The sequence below is a fragment of the Rattus norvegicus genome, chromosome Y, assembly GCF_036323735.1.
Source record: "Rattus norvegicus strain BN/NHsdMcwi chromosome Y, GRCr8, whole genome shotgun sequence".
In the NCBI taxonomy this organism is placed as follows: Eukaryota; Metazoa; Chordata; class Mammalia; order Rodentia; family Muridae; genus Rattus; species Rattus norvegicus.
The window spans coordinates 42,152,327-42,165,936 of NC_086040.1; the positions used below are offsets into that span (position 1 = coordinate 42,152,327).

General features: G+C 41.7%; 1 protein-coding gene across 2 annotated transcripts; it reads right to left on the reverse strand.

The window, feature by feature from the left end:
• Positions 1 to 3,514: 3,514 nt before the first annotated feature.
• Positions 3,515 to 5,771, reverse strand: LOC134484366 (Y-linked testis-specific protein 1-like). 2 transcript variants are annotated; one of them, XM_063280644.1, is made up of 3 exons: positions 5,569 to 5,762; positions 3,675 to 4,547; positions 3,515 to 3,595 (listed from the first exon to the last, which is right to left on the reverse strand). In XM_063280644.1, the coding sequence occupies exon 2, from the start codon at positions 4,468 to 4,470 to the stop codon at positions 3,676 to 3,678; it is 795 nt and encodes a 264-aa protein (XP_063136714.1). In that variant the 5' UTR covers positions 4,471 to 4,547; positions 5,569 to 5,762; the 3' UTR covers positions 3,515 to 3,595; position 3,675. The 2 variants fall into 2 exon arrangements, with proteins under 2 accessions (XP_063136714.1, XP_063136715.1); XM_063280645.1 differs by having other exon boundaries at positions 3,515 to 4,547; positions 5,569 to 5,771.
• Positions 5,772 to 13,610: the final 7,839 nt, after the last annotated feature.

A 13,610-nucleotide genomic window follows, 5' to 3' on the forward strand; every position in this document is an offset into this window, starting at 1 on the left:
AGTAAGTGTAGCACACACTAAAATGCTTTTGCTTGGCGTTTTGAGCTGTAGAATGTATTCATTTCTTGTCATATATCCTCAAGTATTCATGTTGGTGACAGTAGTTACTCTTCAGTTCTGCCATACAGGGAAGTGGGTCTATACGCTGAGAGAAGAGAGTGTCTGGTGGTGAGTATGTAACATGGAGTAAGAGAAACATTACGGTGCTGGGTCTTTCTCTTTTTTTTCCCCCAATTTGACAATCTGGAGTCAACTTAGAAGAGAGAACAATTCAAGAACTGCCTCCAATAGTTAGTCTTTGGGTAAGTCTATGGAACATTTTCTTGATTAATGATTATTGTGGAAGGGCCAACCATTGTGGGCAAGTTCATCAGTAGTCATGTATAAAAAGAATAGCCTTTCAGGCTGTAAGAAATAGTAATGGAGCAAGACATGGGGAGTGTGGCAGTTTGAATAAGAAAGGCTCCCCCAGTCATATATTTTAATATTTATTTAACAGGGAGTGACAATATTTTCAAGGATTAGAAGCATTAAGAGGTGTGGCCTCATTGGAGGAAGTGGGTGTGTTGACAAGGGTGGTGTTTGATTTTTTCAAGAGCCCAGTGCTTTCCCAGAATTTCTCTCTCTCTCTCTCTCTCTCTCTCTCTCTCTCTCTCTCTCTCTCTCTCTCTCTCTCCTTACAGAGCAGTAGTTCTCGATTTCTCCAGTGTTCTGCTCCCTGCCATTATGATGGACCAGACTTCTGAAATTGTAATTTATCCTCCAATTACATAATTTCATTTATAGCAGTTGCCCTGACCATGGTGTCTCTTTACAGCAAGAGAACAATGACTGAGACAGGGAGCAAGCCAACAAACAGTGTCCTCGTTACCGCTTCAAGATCCTGTTCTGGTTTCCCTCAGTGATGGTCTGTAACCTGTAAGGCAAATAAACCTTTCCTACGCAAGGTAGTTTTGATCATGACATTCATCACCGAGAAAAGGAATCAAACTAGAACTTCACAGATCAGTACATGAGCAACCCTTACCTTTAAATTAAAACAAAGTGTCTATACCTTTCTATTTGTGGTTATAAGGTAAGAGTCTGTGGCTCTACTAGATACACTGTTTCTATAAGAAATTGTCTTACTTAGGGTTCCTATTGTTGTAAGTAAACATCGTGACCAAAAGAGCAATTTAGGGAGGAAAAGGTTTATTCAGCTTACACTTCTACATTGCTGCTCATCACCAAAGGAAGTTGGGACAGGAACTCAAACAGGCAGGATTCTGGAAGCAAGAACTGAGCAGAGGCTATGGAGTGGCACTGCTTACTGTCTTGCTCCTCATGTCTTGCTTAGCTTGCTTTCCTATAGAACCCGGACCACCAGCCTAGGATTGGTGCCACTCACAGTGGGCTGGGCCCTCCCCCACAAATCACTATGAAAATGCCCTACATTTGGATCTTATACAGGCATGTTCTCAAATGAGGCGCCCTCTTCTCTGATGACTCTAGCTTGTTTCAAGTTGGCAAAAAATCAGGGCGGTGTTTAGAATGTGATTTTCCCATGGTAAGTGTGGCACAAGTAGGAGGTGTGGCCTTGTGGGAGTAGGTGTGGCGTTGTTGGAGGAAGCATATCACTGTGGGGGTGATATGCTTCTCCAACAACATGTCTGCCTAGACGCTTCCTTGATTCCTGCCTTGATGAAAATAGGCTGAACTTCTGAACCTGAAAGCCTGCCCTAATTACATGTTGTCCCTTGGGGTTTGGGATTTACCTCAGTTGTAGAGTGCTTGCCAAGGAAGCCCAAGGCCCTGGGTACGATCCCCAACTCTGAAAAAAAATAGAACCCCCCCCCCAGAAAATTTTGTCCCTTATAGGTTGCATTGGTCATGGTGTCTTTTGCAGAAATGAAACCGGTAGACAACCAGCCAGTATAAAAATTCCAAATAGCAGAATTAATCAACGATAGAAAATATTTTCAAGTCCCACAATGAGAAACTTATTCTTGAGAGAAAAAACATCAATGAATGAGTAGAAGGTAAGGTTGCCTACAAAGAAACCCTTGGAGTGTAGATGTGGCTCAGAGAGACGCCATGGAGTGCACAGGGGCTTCTCAGGAGGAGGGAGCTACATGGTCAGGAACCGCAAAGCATTTTAACGTCACGGCAAATGGCATAGGGGAGATCAGCACGTCTGCATTGGATGCACCATCAAGAGTTTTCTGAGGATAAGCTTTCATGTGAGTAAAAGATGGGAACTTCCTGGGGCTAGATAAGGTAAAAGGGCCCACAGGTGTATAGGAAGCCATCCAGTCGAAGGAGAGTCAGGCAAGGTAAGCCAGTGCAGAAGCCCTTTGTGGTCATCTAGGGGCATTGAGAAGAGACCTCAAAAATATTACAGGATCCAACAGAGTCTAACAGTGCTCAGGGAAGCTAAACAAAGGATCCACGTAATACCTGACAAAAGCTCATGGCATCCTCATGTTCTTTTTTAAATTTCTTTTTACTGATCATACAAAATAATGGGTTTTATGGCACTTTCAGGAATCGATAGATATAAACTTAATTTGGCATTCACTATTCTTGAGTTATCCTCATCAAAATGTCCTCTGGGGAAGCCACCACCTCACATCCACCCTCTGTAGTGATAGCTCGGCTGTTCTTTAAGGAACCAAAGAGACCAATATGGATGTGGCCCAAGTTCAACTCATTCGAGAGCCTTTCTGTTCTTCCTGGGTCTCCTGCTTCACTTTTTGAGAACTCCATCTTGGAATTCCTTCGTCCCTCAGTGTCCTCAACTCCCACATGTGTTCTTTAGTCTTTCTACCACATCACCATCAATTTATTCTTTCTTACCCTCATTCTGGTCTCTTCTCTGCATGTTAAGGTTGGATGTATTTAAAAAGATGACTTTAGGGGCCTGGAGAGATAACCAATGGATTAAGAGCTCATCTGCTTTGAAAGAGGACTTTGATTTGTTCTTTGAGCTCATGTCCAATGGCTCCCAACCACCTTTAATTTCAGCTCCAGGGGACCTGACTATTCTTGTCACTGTGGTCTCCTGTATTCATGCCTTGGCCTACCCAGATAAATAAATATAATATATCTACATATGAGAAACAGGTTTCATTAGGTTTTGTTAGTCAAACAATCCCTGATCTTCTCTGATTCTGAGTCTGCTTGGATCAGTTTATTGGGTTTCCCCTTGAGTTCCAAGACCACCTCTCTGTTACCTCCCACTCTTTCCCCAACTATCTGTTTCTCCCTCAAACTTCCCCTCAGAGAGTCTATCTATTTCTGGCCCCTCTCCACTGCTTCCTAAACATCCATCTTTTTTTCCCCTGTGCCATCCCTGCTCCTCTAAGCCTCATCTCCAGTTCTTTCCTCTCCCTAAAGACCAGACCAGCTCAGTCCTGTTTGTTTTAGCGTATGTGACATTAGACTTGCTGTTCACAGCCTTGAACTTTCCGGCTTCCTCTAAATGTTCCATCCACCACAACCAGTCTCCTCCACAAAAGTATGCACACACAACATGTCACATCACACATTTTAATTTTTAGTGCAAAAACAAAATCCACTGGAAAAGATACTGGGGTTGTCAAAGGCCATTGGGTATCTGAAACACAGAAAAACAAACATTTTCACCCCAATCCTATAAATTCCCCATATATGTCCCCTCACTTTGTGAATTTCACCTTAACGGATCTTTTCCATCAGATTGTAGACATAGATGTGGATGTCACCATCAAACTTGATGAAGTACACGGAAGGCTTGGCTAGAACTTGGTAAATGACTTTGCCGATCTTTTTGGACCCGTCACTTCTGGAGAACTGCACACATTGACCTGTTAAGATGTCACTGTCAACGTCTGACTTCACCTCTGCTGGCGAAATCTCTGGAGTGATATGGAGATTACCTTCTGTGTAATCATCCAGGAGCTGATAGATATATAGGACTGGATCTTTCTCATAGGTGATGTAAAACCAGTCCTTCATGATTGGTACCTGGGCTAGGACCACCCCCCTCCAGTTGTCCTTAGAGCCATGTTTGCCCTCAAATTTATGCTCCACAGCACGGCCAACCATGGCACTTGCGAGATGGGCGTCTTTCACTTGAGGAAACACAACTTTGTGAGTCAAGACCTTAAGCTTTAAAATCCTCTCATCGCTGTGAAGTGCCAGTCCATAGACACAATCAACTCCATCATACTTGACCAGATAGAGAGAGGGATTTGTTGGCAGTTGATCTAGAACTATGGCCTTCCATTGGGTGACGGGCTCATCACCTTCCTTCCATCTGTGTGAAATTCTGCAGCCCACAATGTTCCCCAGTGCCTGGGGAGAAGGCCTCCTCCTCTTCCGCTTCTGGAAGGATGGTGTGCTCATCCTCCTCACAGACACCCTCTTCTTCTTGGCTGTAGACATAGTGTGGTAGGCCACAGCACTCCTGGTCCACTGTCTTGTGGCTATTGTTCTGGGTTCAGGCTTCATACTTTCCCATGGCCTGGGTTTGAAGAGCTCACCTGCTTAAACCAGACACAATCCTGGTACCTCTGTCATATGAGTACCTGCAATAACAATGGGGGTGGTGTTGGGGAGGGTGCTGGACCAAGGCTCTTGTCTATGAGAACTTTGGAGCAGGTGAGGAAGGCGATGGTAAACAGGTTTGAGCATCTGAATCTAATGCTGTCATAATCAGAAGTTCATAGAAGTGCTGGGCAATGGTGGAGCACACCTTTAATTCCAGCACTCCAGAAGCAGAGGGAAGCAGACCTCTGTGAGATCAAGGCCAGGCTGGTTTACAGAATTAGTTCCAGGATAGACAAAACTACCCACAGAAAAACCCAATCTCATAAATCAAAATCTAAAGTTCAAAGGAAAATGAAAAAATGGTTCTCTACAGCTCAGAATAACATATTTAGACACATTTCTTCAGCCCGAGGCACTTTGCCTATGCTGAGGAACATCTTGAATGGCTAGGTCAGTGTGGGATTAAGTATCCCTGTCCCCACTTTAAGCAAGCAGAACAGAGAAAGGATAGCAAAGGAGCCAGAAGGGTGGCCACACCCCTTCTCCACCCTCTAACTATGAGCTATTTGGCAACATCCACAAGTATCTGCCCAGAGACAAAGCACAGCAGTCCACTGGCTTACTCTACTGGGCATCCTGACCCAGCCCCAGGTTTATTCCCTGAAGCTGTTGCATTTTCTACCGCAACAAGAGTCTTTTGTGTAGGCAACAATAGCCATTTAGAAATAATATCTACTGGGGTTGGGATTTAACCCAGTGGTAGAGCAGTTGCGTAGCAAGCACAGGGCCCTGGGTTCGGTCCTCAGCTCCATAAAAAAAAAAAAAAATTTTTTTCTCCAAAAATACACAGGCACAAAGAGGAGCTTTGGCATTTTAGTAGAATTTTGAATTAGATATTGTTAGCAAAGAATAATAAACTCCGGAGACTGACTAGCCTAGACCATCCGCCTAGCTCTCAAACGTGGAAGACATTAGAACGTAAGGTTACTTGCTCTACGAGGGAAAACTTTTAGCTTTCTGGGCTACAAGGGTCCCAGTTATCTTCATAAACGTATTTACCAAAAGAAAATGTCCTAGTCGTCCAGATTCTGTCTTCTGAAACCGGTCAGGCACCAATAGGTTGTTGAACAGTTGTGGGGTTCAGTAGCTGAACTGGCTTTCAGACACCGCTGTGAAGATAGTGAACCCACCTTCAAAATTGTCTAGCGCCTCCAAGTGGAAGAGATGCGCAACCTCCGCCCTTGTGCTCTGTGGCATCATCCAGGCTCTGCTTACGTCATAGAACCCCTCTCAGGCCAGTTCCTTCCCTAGTTACGCTTAGAAACTTCCAGCATCTAGGTTTTAGCTTCTCATGTAGCCTCCTGTTGAACCAAAATAAAGTCCCCACCCAAATATTCTGATGACTCGAGTCACAGTCTGCCTAAGTAGCTCTATTCATGCTTTTTATTTTTCTGAAAAACTCTTTGGTTTCTGAGTCACCAACATCCTTGGTGGTTATTTTCCCAGCTCCTATCTTTTCTTTGGTTAACTTTAAGTTATTCTCCGTATCAGAAATATTGCTAGGCTCTCTCTCCGAGGCAGCACACAGGATAGAACAACAAAATTAGCTTTATCAAAACCCACAATTAGAGGAGGGCCATTTTTATTCAAACAAAGCCTGAATTTGACATGATTAAATACCTTGTATTGAAGACAACGGCAATCATGAATTATGGATTCTTTGCAAAGAGCGAGGAAAAATTAGCTGCTGGACCTGCTTCCAAAGTCGGAATAAACTTATCACAAACCCGATATCGATCAGTCATATTTTAAATGTCTTTAAAATTTATCAGCACTTCTGATTACAAGGAATTTATTAGATCAAATGCAGTAAAACAGGATGAAATACATGAGTTAATTTTGTTTTTGAAATATGGGTAGACAGAATACTGGATCCAGGTAAGTATGGAATTTACCTATAAATTACAGGCCACTTTAATTGTTTGTGTCACATAGTTCCTCAGATCTTCAAATGGATTCTTTTCAGAACCCTCCCCTGTCCCCACTACACTCTGACCATCCCTTCCCTCTTCCCAATAATTCCCTTCCACTTTAACATTATAATTTTTTTTAAATGTACTTAGAGCTTAACAACTTATGGCAGCTTTTTAAAATCTGTCCAATTTTCTAAGTGCACCGTCTTCTTTTTCTCTTTCTATCGTAGTTTTAAGCACATTTTCTTTCACACTTTGAGTTTTACTCACTCTCTGCTCTTATGACTACTCTGCCATTATGTGACTGTTAGTCCACTATGTGGCTGATCTCAATGTGGAGTTAACTCAAATGACATGAGTTTTCCCCCTCTCTCCCCTTAATCTTCCTTCTCTAGGCACCTGCATAGATTGAAAGCATTAGGGATTTTTTTAACCCTGGAAAGCACACACACACACACACACACACACACACATACACAAACATACGCCCATACACACAGAAAAACTCATAGAAACACAAACACACACATATACATACACACACAAACACACACACAAGCACACACAAGCACACACAAACACACACACAAACATACATATATACACACTCAAACACACAAATACAGAGAGAGACAGAGACAGAGACAGAGAGAGACACGGTGAGAGACAGAGAGCCCATGAGAAAACATGTGATATCATCATTTTAAGAACATTAAACAGACAGAACTTTCAAAAAAGTGAAGAACAAGTAGGCAACAAGAAGAATAATCTCATCATAGCCATCAACTTGAGGAGGAAAATTTTCACACTCTAGGCTTCTATGTACCAGTCTGTTACTGAGCGAAGTAGGGGCAGGAACTCAGGCAGGACTCTAGAGGCAGGAAAGGAAGCAGAGACAACTTAGAAATGCTGAGTACTGGATTGCTATCCATGACCTACTCAGCTTTCTCTCCTTCTCATACAACCCAGGGCCACCTTCATAGGTGATGACACTATGCATAGTGGGCTAGACCCTTCTACATCAACCATCAAAAAAAAATTCCTTACAAATGTGGCCAACGGACGTTCTGATGGAGGCAATTCTTCAGCTGACTCTCCTTTTTCCCAGGTTGAGTCAAACTGACAATAAAAACTAACCAGGACCCCTGCACATCCATTCTGATTGCCACACTGTGTGCAATAGACACGCCATTGGAATAACCTTAGCTGTTGATCACTGGATGAATGGCTTAAAAAAGTTGATATACATTGATGTGATTTTCATCTATGTGTAAGAGCAAAGGGTTTTGTTCTCAGAAAAACGGAATGAACTATAAAATACAGTATGTTAAGTGAAACAAGCCAGACTCAAACAGATGATTGCAAAATTTAGATTTTAATAAGGGATATTATGTGAAATTGGGCATTTAGGAAAAGGAAGAGGAGCAGCAGGGTGTGTGTGTGTGTGTGTGTGTGTTTGTGTGTGTGTGTGTGTGTGTGTGTGTTTGTGTGCAGGTGGAAATGGTGGTGAGTTGTGAGAAAGAAGATGGCTAATGTACATTATAAACCTGTACTAGGAGTCACAAGCAAGCCCACTGACTTGTACATTTAAAGAATATCGATATAAGAGAGCTGAATCTAAAACAATGTTTTGATTAAATTGGGAGTTTATATTTTAGAGATACCATAAAGTTTATTCATATTTTCCTTCCCACTGGGCTCTTGCTGTTGCAAGCTTGATACTTGTGACAGGATATGGCAATGAGCTTTGGTTTCTGTACCTCATTAATAACCCGGAATTCATGTCATTCAGTGAGGCTACCGTGGGGAAGGAGGTAGTTAGAGATCTTAAGGGTACACCACGTGGGAAGAATAATACCCACCCCCACTATAGATTTCCAAATATTCACCGTCATCTCTGGTTTGAATGTGATCGCCCAACAGTTATTTTCAGAAGATTAATCCCCAGTGGGAATGTAGTTGTGAAGAATTGATTAGGTCAAGAGGGATGCGACCTACAAATAAAAATCCATTAATGAAGCTATTGTGGAAAAAGGTTAAATTATGAAAAGGAGTTTGGCCCCCTCTATTTTATTCCTAGCCCACTGGATCCCTTCTGTGGTGACAAAAACCCACAAGAACTCCTTCCTCTGCAGATGGTCTCTTCATCTTGTATTTACAGGTTTCTGAATCATAATAGTACAGAATCTGTGTCATTATACACTAGCCAATCGGTGCCATTCTGTTTGTCCATAGAAGCATGAACATGCCTCAGAATTGTGAGCAGCTGGGTCATATGGGAAAGCATAGCTGGCAGAGAGGACTAGGTTGTTAGTGCTGACTGAAGACAAGATGGGTTCAGGTTTAGCATGTGTGCTCTTCGTTAAAGAAACAGCACAGAGGAAGAGTGTAGATTGGAAAGTTGCAGCTTAGAATGGACTCAGACATCTACTGTTGGCCTTTTGGGGACAAGGAGCCATTAGGTAAAGTGAAAGATCACTAGGGATAGCTTCAGCCACTGCTTTTGTCTAGCAGAACCCTTTTTAGAATCCTCATCTTCGAGAATGTGAAAGAAAACTGCCTGGAGTCATTTGATACATCAGTAACCATCAAGAGTGTGTCCACTATTACAGAGGGACCCAGGAAAAGCCTGATCTTGAAAGATCCTTTGCCTTCAAGAGATGGAGACTCCTCCCCACCAACACTGGGCAACCCATCTATGTCGGTGAGGGCATCCCACTAAGTCCAGATCAGTGGTCCTTAACCCTTGGATTGAGACCGCTTTGGGAGCTCAAATTGCCCTTGCACAGGAGTCACATATCATATATGCTGTATTCCATACATTTACATTACAACTCATAACTATAGCAAAATTAAAGTTATGAAGTAGCAATGAAATAATGTTACAGTTGGTAGAGCTGTATTAAAAGGTTGTGTTAGGAAGGTTGGGACCACTCTTCCTGAGCCCTCTAAAATATGTCTGTTGGTATGAACTGGAGTTATAATCCCTTTTATTCAATCAGGCAAACCCAGAAAAACCAATACACCACCAAAAGGTTATGAAGGATACACAGCCATTGTACCCACAGTGTCAGGACTACTGACATCTAGACAAGTGATGTCAAAATGGAAATCACGTCACACCATGACAATCCCCCTAAATGAAAAGCAGAGGAGAAAAACCAGTTCCCTGGTGGTGACACTAAGAGAAAACCATTGTCAGAATTGGCAACAAGGATTTTAAAGCCAGGATTCAAGCGTTGTCAATGAGAAACCTACAAAACAGGCAGAAGGGGTTAGTGAGATGGCCTACTGCATAGGAACACTGGTTGCTCTTATAGAGGATCAGGGTTCAGAGGATCTGATAGACTCTTTGGTCAAAACACACACACACACACACACACACACACACACACACACACACACACACACCATAGAGGAAAATTAAAAAAACAAATTAAAAAAAGAAGGAGCCAGGTATGTCCCTTTAATGCCAGTACTCAGAAGTAAGGTGATTTCTGTGAGTTCAATGCCTACCTGGTTTATAAAGTGAGTTTCAGGCCAGCCCTACCTACATAATGAAACTCGGTGTCAAAATAAAACACAAAAGAGTGTTTTATTTATTTCTGATAATGTATGCAACAGAGAAACTATTTCTACAGAGAAAGACCTTATTGTTGAGAGAATCAGTGGGCATGAAGGATACCCCAATTCTTTGTGTCACTACTCCATCACAGCCTCACCAGGAAGCAAGAATGGGTCCAGCTAAAAATGAAGCAGGGCAATTATGAGTAAAGCTGTGGACACACATCAGCCCATCAGCAACAGAGGCAGGCAGAAACCAGCTAGGATGAGATGGCTTCATCAGGCAATGTCTCTGAATTAACAGTCCCTAGTAGCACCAGGTTGTTCTTTTCCTTCAAGTACCCCTGGACTTTTCAGACATTCAGAAACCATAGAACAAAGTGTGGAAAATGCCTAAGAAAAGATGTGTTTTGGGACATATATGTTTATACAGGTTTCATGTAGCCCAGGCTGGCCTCAAACACACTATGCACCCAAGGATGATTTTGAACTCCTGATTCTCCTCCTGGTAATGGGACTATGGGCATGTCCACTGTAGGTGGAGACCAGAGCTGTGTGAGAGCCAAGTGAGCACTCTGTCCACTGAGCTGCATCTCCAGCCCCTAGGGATGTGTTCTGCTAATACAACAAAACTAAAATAGAAGTCTTCAATGAGAGACAACAGGAGTCTCCCAGTCTAGAAACATTAAATTACACATTCACAAGTAATATATATGTCAAGAAATAATTAAATTATGTAACAGTAAGAAAAAAAGAAGAAGATAGGAAACATACTGTCAAAATATGTGAGACATAACTATGACGGTGCTAAGAGGAAACTTTATTTAAAACAATAATTCTTAGATTAGAAACAAAGACCAGCAACCTAAATTTTTATCTACACTAGAAAATAAGAAAATAATTAATTCAATGAAAAAAATAATTGTTAAAATGAACCCCAAAACACTAAAAATAAGAAATTTACAAAAAAAAAGACAATGAAACACAATTTGTTTTCTTTTTTAAAGCATTGAATGGTATTTCATCATCTCAACTAGACCTAGATAGAAAGTATAAGGTCCATTCTCTTTGGCAATTTTAAAAACAAAAAGAAATGCCTTTTTTTAGAGTTTATGCAGAACACTGAACCTGGTACGACAGACAAAAATTAAAAAAAAAATATTCATCGTATAATCCCTTTTTAATGACAGTGTTTAGTCTCAACTTGTCTCTCCTATAATCTGTTTATATCAGACAAGATTTCCAGGGCTGGCATATGGAGATTATGCAGTGTTGAAATGGAAGCACAGCATTGTATTCCCAAAACAGAATGTGGTTTAGAACATCATTGTTTTTATCATGAGGAAACTAGCACAAGATTCAAGCCCAGTCTCCCGAGGAGTTGTCTCATCTTAGAGCCATTTCTTCATACAGCACTTCCCATGTGTCATATTTTTCTTCAACAATCGAAACGGACTTGTTTGCTGCACTGTTTGGTTTGCCATGCTGCTTGGGAGATCCTGGACCATCAGACATGACGAAAGTTCTCCTCCACAACCCCAAACTACAGCACTGGTATCGGTGTACCGGAAATAGAAGAGACAGAAACCAAAAAAGAAAAAAAAAACTGTTGTTGTTTGGAGAAGAGTCATGTAAGTAGGCCAAGCAGACCTTGGACTTTCTATGTAGCCCAGGTTGTCCTTGGACTTACTATATAGCTCAGGCTGGACATGGACTTATTCTGTAGCCCAAGCTGGCCTGGGATTTACGATGTAGCCCAGGCTTCCATTGGACTTAATATGTAGCCCAGGCTGGATTTGAACTTGTGATCTTTGCAAGTATTGAGAATATAGGTATGCACTACCACATTCAGCTTTGTATCTGTTATTATAATTGACACAGCTGTGGCCCCTCATTTGCTAGCCTCCTTCAACATCAACAACAGCATCCACAATAACCTACTAGAATAATCCCATCTTTTAACTCATCTGTTAAGGTAAGACTTTACAGAACAAAGAGTCAGCAGGGTCCTCCTCCTTATTAGGAACATTTGTTTGTAGGGATTTGAGTGATTGTTTGAGTGAGCCAGTCATACCTTAACCTGGTTCTGATATTATGACCAAGACAAAAAAAATAAGAAAACAAAAGTAAAGGAGATGGGCCTAACACCTGGGACTTGAACCTTAGCAGTTGAGGAGATGGCTCACAGGTCTCAGGTAAATGATGAGTAGGCTTTGTTGCTCACATAGAATCCCAGTCCAGGGAGGAAGAGATAGGGCAGATACCCATGGCAAGATAGCTGTCAAGAGTAGTCATATTGGTGAACTCTGGTATTGACTGAGAAATGCTGCTTCAATGAATAAGGTAGAAGAGAAATGGATTAGTCCATACTTTATACACTGCACTTGCATGCATGTACACACACACAGACACAGACTCTCACACACACACACACACACACACACACACACACACACACACACGAACAAAACAAAAAAAAAACCTTGGACTTAAGGCATTGCCTCCACTGTAGTCGCACATAGTAGGAGGTGGCGATCTAAATAAGTGTTCCTTTCCATCCCCACAAAGACCAACATAATTATGAACCCTCAGCAGTGGATGTATACAACCTGCTGAGGACAACCAGATGATTAGTTTAGTCTCCTCCCTCTCTAACATATTCTGGTGTTCTGTTTCAGGAATCCTAAGGTGGGGCTTGGCTGACTTGAGCCTTACTCCCAGTATTGTATCCAAGACAACATTCAGCTGCCATGTACTAATCCTTGGAATTCCCTGCCAAGGTACCCTGACTTGCATTGCTCAGGAGGCCATGCCATGAAGCCAGAGAAGGTGTGGATGTCTTACTCTGCCATTTATTACTTTAGAGTAATGGGAAATTAGCTTGAAGTTTAAACCTCACTTCCCTCATGTATAAATGAGCAGGTGAACAATTCCAGTTCATCAGATCTACATTAGGAGTGAGTTAAAAAAAAAACACATCAAAACGATTAGTGCCAATGTGTTTTATGAATGATAAGCAGTATTATTTATATGATTTGTAACATTGGAAATTATGGTAACTGGAACGTAACGGTTTTCATTATCTTTGCACAGATGATGCGAGGAAAGCATCTAGAATGCAGAAATGCTTCCTTTTTTGCATTATTTCCAAGAAGCATTTCTTTCTTCTCCAATTATTTTTTTTAAAACTTACTTTCCACTCCATCTCCCCTTAGGTGATTAGGTTAGAACAGGGTTTGGTGAGAGGGGTTATAAAATGTTGTGTTACAGAATATATTTACAAAATCAACTGTTGAGTTCAAATGGAGGCACCCTCCATGGAAAAGCCAAGCTCCCCCTGAAGATATTTATTTCTTTTCTTTTTTTATTTTCATTGATTTCTAGTCTAGTCATTGATGGCTATTCTAGGAAGAATGAACCTCGGTTGAGGAGATTCCTCCGTCAGATTGGCCATGACTACGTCTAGGTGGAATTTCCTTTACTGTTAACTGATGTTGGAGTGCCTGGTCTACTGTTGGCAGCACTGCCCTGTGCAGGTGAGTCTGGACTCTGTAAATGTAGTTG

Excerpts from the sequence above, each read along its gene's own strand:
- LOC134484366 (XM_063280645.1), bottom strand. The coding sequence starts at position 4,470 with ATGAAGCCTGAACCCAGAACAATAGCCACAAGACAGTGGACCAGGAGT.